General features: G+C 39.3%; 1 protein-coding gene across 1 annotated transcript; it reads left to right on the plus strand.

Moving 5' to 3' along the window:
• The first annotated feature begins 5,792 nt into the window (after nt 1–5,792).
• Nucleotides 5,793–6,874, plus strand: LOC127081983 (uncharacterized). The gene is made up of 2 exons (XM_051022208.1): nt 5,793–6,602; nt 6,653–6,874. Exons 1-2 carry the CDS (start codon nt 5,793–5,795, stop codon nt 6,872–6,874), a joined length of 1,032 nt encoding a protein of 343 aa, XP_050878165.1.
• Nucleotides 6,875–7,153: the final 279 nt, after the last annotated feature.

Raw genomic sequence — 7,153 nt, forward strand, 5'->3', positions numbered from 1 at the left:
TACAAGTCAGCAACAAAACCATCTACAACACATTCATTCATCCAAACAACCATGAGGAAATGTCCTACATCAACATGAACCAGGACCATGATCATGAACATACAACATACCAAACGACTGATCCAATTTGACATTGCTAAACCTGTAGTAGGCTAGTACATCAGTCCGAAATCAAGCAAAGCATAGCAACATAGCAACATAGCATTTTCCTATTTCACTAACCAAGGGGGAACCTTTTCTACAAGTCACCAACCAAGTTGCAAGACTAATCCCAATCCTAATGTGACCTGCAATGACCAGTCAGAATTATAAGTGGACTCAACACTCAATAAGCTAATCAAATGATTTCCTAACTAACCGAGTTCAAAGCAACTAACTAACTGAGTTAACTGTTAACTGAGTGAGCCAATGCTAACCAACTCCAAGCCTCATCTAACAGACTCCAAGCCTCATTCCAAACCTATCTCTAATACAAAAATCATCCATATTTAAATAGTATTATCACCATCATTTCAACACTTTTGCATCACCTTCAAACTCACACTCGCACTCTACAAAAATCTTTCCCTCACCACTCACTCAAAGCTCTTTTCCCCTAAGCCATTGAAGCTTCAAATTGCTTGAGCTAAACCACATCCTTCATTGTTCTTGACTCCAAATTTCCAGAAGAAGAAGAAGAAGAAAGAAGGAAGAGAAGAGGATAAATTGTGTCAAAGAAAGCAAAGAAGAAGAATCAGAAACTCACCTGATATTTTTTTCGGCATCCGTCTCCGGTAAGTAACTCTATAATCATTGATTTTGCGTGTTTTTTAGTCACCACAGTGTAGAGCTTAGGGAGAGGAATCCAAGCCCTAAGGTTGTGGACGATGATTCGCTGTAGCTTCCATTTAATTTGTGTAGATTGATTTAGGGTTCCTCAAATGAATTCCTTCGATTCAGCTTAACCATGAACAATTTCACCAAGCCACTCCCTAATTCATCACCAGCGCAGTACTTCTCGTCTGATGGTGACCTCAACCTCAATTTAGGGCTCCACCATCGCCGCCGACACAGTGTTCTACGGCGGTCGGCCGGTGAATTGAAATATGAGTGAGAGGGAGAGTAGCGCGCGCCGGTGTGCTTTCAAATCGTGTTGACTTCGACAAGTCAACAATATCCGTGGGTTGATTCTGATGGGCTTAATGCTTCCAAGCCCAATAATTATGTTTCACACGCCCACATTCCTTATACACCGCTTGTGAATATTGAGCAAACGTGGTAGTGGGCTTAGCGGAAAGCCCACACTTTGTTTTTGCTTCCCACTCTATTTTTATGGGCGCACCCCCTGTAGCCAATAACTCAGTCTTGGGCATGGCTTAAGCCCACATAACAGAATTCAGTTTTAAACCCCTTCCATGATTTACACACCTCCAAGACCAATTTGTTCATTTTTTTATTGATTATAATCTTGTTAATTAGCTTAATTAGCTAGATTAGGTTAATTAGATTAATTTTGTACTAGGGTTTTAAAATCTTGTTTTTTAGAATAATAGGTTAATATAGCTTTAATTAGATCAAAAATTAGGTTTAATTAGAAATAATTGGATTTTTTATTAAATTTAGAACATACTGTAATTTCTATACAAATGGAATAAAATCAATCTTTAGGATTTAATAATTTTAGGGCATGGTTAGACATTGACTAGAATATGATTTGTGCTATTATTTGGATATATTTTGTAAATGATCATTTTTCCCTTTAGGAGTGATTTTGGGCATTTTATCCTTTCTTATGACATGAACCCTTAGGACTAGAACTTGATATTAGTATTGAACCATTTCCTAACAATTGTAGATTCCCTTAGGACTTGTACATAGACTTTTGATCAAGACTTTGATTAACATGTACATGCTCCCTTAGGATTCTTAACATAATTTTTTTAATCAAACTTGGATTAACCAATGCATGATCCCTTAGGATAGTTTCTAATAATTACTAACTTCTAGATTAGATTCCAACCTAGTTCCCTAAACCAAAATAAACCGATGATTAAATTGATCGAAAGCAATTTTGATCAGTTAAATCCTTTGAACTTGTATAATCCCACAATCTAATTTGATTGACCAAAAGACCCTTGGTCACTTAATAAGACTTTTCTTCTAAGTTGTGGAGCTCGAAGTCTCAAGTCAAGCTCTTCAATCAAGGCATCCTTAGTCATACCCAGCAGATTATACAAGCAATCAAAGGTGGAAACTACAAGAGTTTGTTAAATAAAAATTGGGATTATGTGGTATGAGCCTAAAGCAATAAAGAAGGAGTGGGACGGGAGTATTCCTACCCCCATTCTGAGTATCTTTGGGTATGGGATGTATGACCCAACTCTCATCGTATTCACCTCTATTCATATACTTTAAAGCAATACAATAAAGCAAGGACTACATCAACAACTTATCAATCATGAATCAAGTTGTACGACACAAGCCTTAAGCAACAGAGAAGGAATGCGACTGGAGTATTCCTACCCTCATTTTGAATATCTTTGGGTATGGGACGTATGACCCAACGCTCATTGTATTCACCTTTATTCATAGACTTTAGTGCAATTCGAATCGAACGATTAATAAGGTCTTCATCAATACAAGAAACAACTACAAATATTTTCCTCCCTCCACTTGAAAGTTAAGATGAGAATTACATGCCATGAGCCTTAAGTAGTAAAGATGGAATAAGACTGGAGCTTTCCTACACTCATTATGGATATCTTTGGGTGCGAGACGTTTGGCTCGTTGCTTATCGTATCCACCTTTACTCATAGACTTTAGTGTGATTCTTATCAAGTAACTATCAAGTCTATTCAACTCCTCGTTCTAATCATTTCAAGTCAACCATTCAATCACATTCTTTTACCTCAATCATCTTACTTTCAGCCCTAGTGGGATGAACTACAAAAGCTCTGATTTCCTTATTACACTATAAGGATACGTAAGCAAAAGAACCCAATTTCTTCGTGAGCTATCTTATTTATCAACCTACCTTCTCTATCTAATGAATAATTCTCATTAATTCAATCAACACCATCTTTTTGAGATCTATCATACTTCTCCTTGGGCTCCTTGTCTATCCTTTTGGAATATCTTAACGACAATCCACCCCATCAATCAAGAGTGGTTTGGGCTACAACCCCAACACTTAATCCAATCTTTCTTTTTGGCTTTATCTTATAATGGCAGCCTACTGGTCCACATATTGGAAAATGCCTACCTTGCTCTCCGATTCAGAGTCCATATACTTCTTGGATCCAAGATACTATTCTTATTTGATCTCGAACTGTTTGTTTCCCCAGCGAGTGATACTATTCTTTGTACTACAGTACTACAATCATTCCTTGAAGTGGTGTTTGTCTTGTGAGCCCCCGTTGCTTAGACAAATGTCTCTTTCTATTCTCGTGGTTCTGAACTACGATTGCTCTGACTTTCTCATTGCACGATGAGAATACGTAGGCACGAGGATGCGAATCCTTGGTGAGCATACTCCTAATTATTCCTTCTTTTGCCTTAGGGCACGGTTCATATCTTTCACTAATCATTACCTACCTTCGATCATAAATCGTTCACCCGGTGACATATTATCCCTTTGACATTGAAATACACTTTCTTTGGAATTCCATATACATCCTTTTAGGACACCTAATGTAGTCTTCCTTTCTACCTAGAGTTGTTTGGGCTACAACCCCAAACATTTATTTCCTTCCTTTTTTGGCTAAACACCCTATAGTGGCGGCCTGCTAGTCCATGTATCGGTTAAAGTTATTCCCTCAATGGTATTAATTTCATTTTTCATATGGATTCTGATACACCTTGAGCTTTTGATTTCAAACAATACTTCTGCAGCCACTTACCACCAAATCCTTCAATTCTGTGACTTCGGTCACTTTTTTCCGTTCATCTCCATGATACATTCATATACTACATTCAGTCACTCCATGTGATATACCAGTTATCTTTGAGCCAAATACACTACCTCTTTGCGCTCATCCTTGCATCACCTTGTGAACCAAGAGATGTTTGGGCTAAAACCACAAATACTTAACTCCTTCTTTTTCGGTTTTACCTTATAGTGGCGGCCTACTAGTCCACGTATTGGTAATAGCCACCTTACTCTTGGGTTCATCTTTTCACCCTCGTTCGAGTTCAAACAACATGACTCTTTGGTTTAAACCATACCTTGATCACCATTCTTTTCACCTCCCACCATTAGTTCTTTGAACTACGGAGCTCTGAATTCCTCATTGCACTATGAGGATACGTAGGCATGAGGGCCCCAATCCTCACCGAGCACTCTATCTATTCTCTTTCCTTTCCCTTCATTCTTTTGCGAGTAATAATAGATATCACACCTATTCGAGCGAGAACAATCAAAACGGTTCCCATGGAGTGCCATGGATGTTTGCGGTGGTAATATTTTCCCCTTGCATAACCGACTTCCTTACCTAGCATATCTCTTTCCCCCGGGTTTTATCGATGTTTTCCCTTCCCTTTGGGGATCAATAAAGTTCGATGGTGACTCTGTTGTATGTTCGAGCGTGCGATACGTTCGAGTATATTTCCGCTAGCTTCAGCTGGTGACCCTCCTGGGGATACTTTGCTACTTGGAGTACTTCCTAGTCGCTAAAAGGAGTCGAGCCTAGTTTACGTTGTTCTCTCGCTAGTTCTAGGTGCTTACCTTTATAGATTTATTCGCTCTTATTTATCGCATTTCTTATTGCTTCATATTATGGATATTATATGTTATGCTGTTGTTGGGATGAGATAGACTACATGAGAGGAAAGCTTTGTAACCGAGATTAGTATACACATAGGTTAGACTCGTGGATAGTCTTGTACGCCTGTGTTTTGCACGTTGGGTTGTAACGAGAACCACACCCAGACTAGATTCACTTAAAAGCACTTTTGTCCAGTGAGTATTCACTACGGCAGGGTATTTCCATTTCGAATTGATGACTCTGGGAGACCTTCTATGGACCACCTTGGAGCATAGTCCACACCTGTGTGGGGGATATGGGTTTTTATTGTAGGAATCCATAAACTCTACCTACCTTGACACTCATGTCGCGTCAAACTTTTGAACCTGCAACAAATGGCTTATACAAATTGTTCAGAACATATTAGAGTTTTGAATCTGTGTGACTTATATCAACCCATCATTTCATTATCATTCATCATGACAAATTTTTTGCATATGCATTTCTTTTCTAGGAATCCAAGAGCCTAGTTTGTTGACTAAGCATTTGAGGCAAAGCATGAATACCGAGAGGAAGAACATACATAATTACAAGTTCATGGAACCTCAGTTGGATGTCTTGAGAGGACTAGGGGTACGTCTAGATCTTGTAAACAAAGATGACTTCAAGACGTCTTATGGCAACCTTTTGGGAATCCTGAACACCGAAGTCAATACCACTGTTGTGCACACTCTGGTGCAATTCTATGATCCTCCGTTGAGATACTTTACATTCCAAGATTACCAGTTGGCACCCACATTAGAAGAGTATTCACACATTCTGGGTATTAGGATCAAGAACCAAGTGCCTTATGGGCGCACTAAGGAACTCCCCAAATATCAAGACCTTGCTGAAGCTCTCCACATAGGGAAGAAGGAAGTTGAACTGAACTTGAAACCTAAGGGTGGAATTTGTGGATTCACCTCAAAGTTTCTAGTAGATAAAGTTGTTGCCTTCACCGAAGCTAGGAGTTGAACGGCCTTCAACGCTATTCTAGCTCTAATAATTTATGGGATCCTATTGTTTCCGAACATGGAAGAATTTGTGGATCTGGATGCTATTCACATCTTTCTAACTCAGAATCCTATTCCCACTCTTCTTGCTGATACTTACTACTTCATCCATGTGAGGACCCAAAAGAAGAAAGGAACCATCGTCTGTTATACTCCTTTGCTGTATAGATGGTTTATTTCGCATCTACCCAGCAAAGGCCCTTTTATTGAAAACAAAGACAACTTGAAATGGTCCCAGCGGATCATGTCCTTGAATGCCAAAGACATCTCTTGGTATTCTCGAATCTACGACATCGTCAAGCTCATCCTCAACTGTGGTAATTTTCCTAATGTACCTCTTCTTGGTATGAAAGGGGGAATCAATTACAATCCTAGGTTGGCATTACGACGTTTGGGATACCCCATGGTAGACAAGCCTGATCTCAAGAGTGTAGAAGGTTCTGCCTTGTATGAAGGGGTTGAAGATCCAGAGTTAGTCAAGAAGATCGTCAAGGTGTGGGGAGTAATTTTTCCTCAAGGGAGAGAAGAAATAGGTAAGAAGAATTGCATTTCCAAGGAAGCTTACACCAAATGGGTAAAAGACAGGGTTAGTGAGATTTTGTGGCCATTTTCGCTTGAACCATCCATGAGCATCAAGCCTCTTGAAGCAGTAATCCATCAAACTTCGAAAGTCGATGAATTGAAAAGAGTTATCAAGGCCCTAGAGAAAGAGAATGTTGATCTCAAATCTAGGTTGTGTAAGATCTCCTTGGAGAAAGAAACTTTGAAGTTCAATTTGAATCAGAAAAGAGATAAGGTGCATCAAGCAGATGACGAGGTGCAAACAGAGGTATTCAAAAGAATCAAAGTGGGTGACACACTTAAGGGAACTTATGCCAGTTTGATAGTGAAGAAAAAATAGTTAGCCAGACTCAGTACCAGGCTTGTAAAGCGGAGCTTAGTTATAGAGAACATACCAAGAAGCTCCGAGATATGCTAGAAGCTTGCAAGAAAGAGCTGGAGGATGAGCAAATCCGCACCAAGCATCTAGAAGTCATTCTTCTCCAGAATCAGTATGAGATAAACCAGATACTTGAGGAGATCTATGAGCTAAAAGCTTAATCACACAAGAACCTGGAAGACATTAGCCTACTCCTACAAGTGAATGGACATCCTGAAAATCTCCCCAACTAGGAGAAAACAGTTGTGAGAAGCATTTCAAACGAACATGATCACGACCTACCACCTGAAGGGAGCATGATGTTGGGAAAATGGGGCACATGCATGTCCCCGAATTCTCATACTTATTATGAGGAGTTGTTGCCAAGATGTTTCTGAATATTGCTCTTTAGACTTGATTTGTAATTCGCTATTGTTTCTAGGTTGATGTTTGATATGGTC

Source organism: Lathyrus oleraceus, chromosome 5 (genome assembly GCF_024323335.1).
Source record: "Lathyrus oleraceus cultivar Zhongwan6 chromosome 5, CAAS_Psat_ZW6_1.0, whole genome shotgun sequence".
Lineage (NCBI taxonomy): Eukaryota > Viridiplantae > Streptophyta > Magnoliopsida > Fabales > Fabaceae > Lathyrus > Lathyrus oleraceus.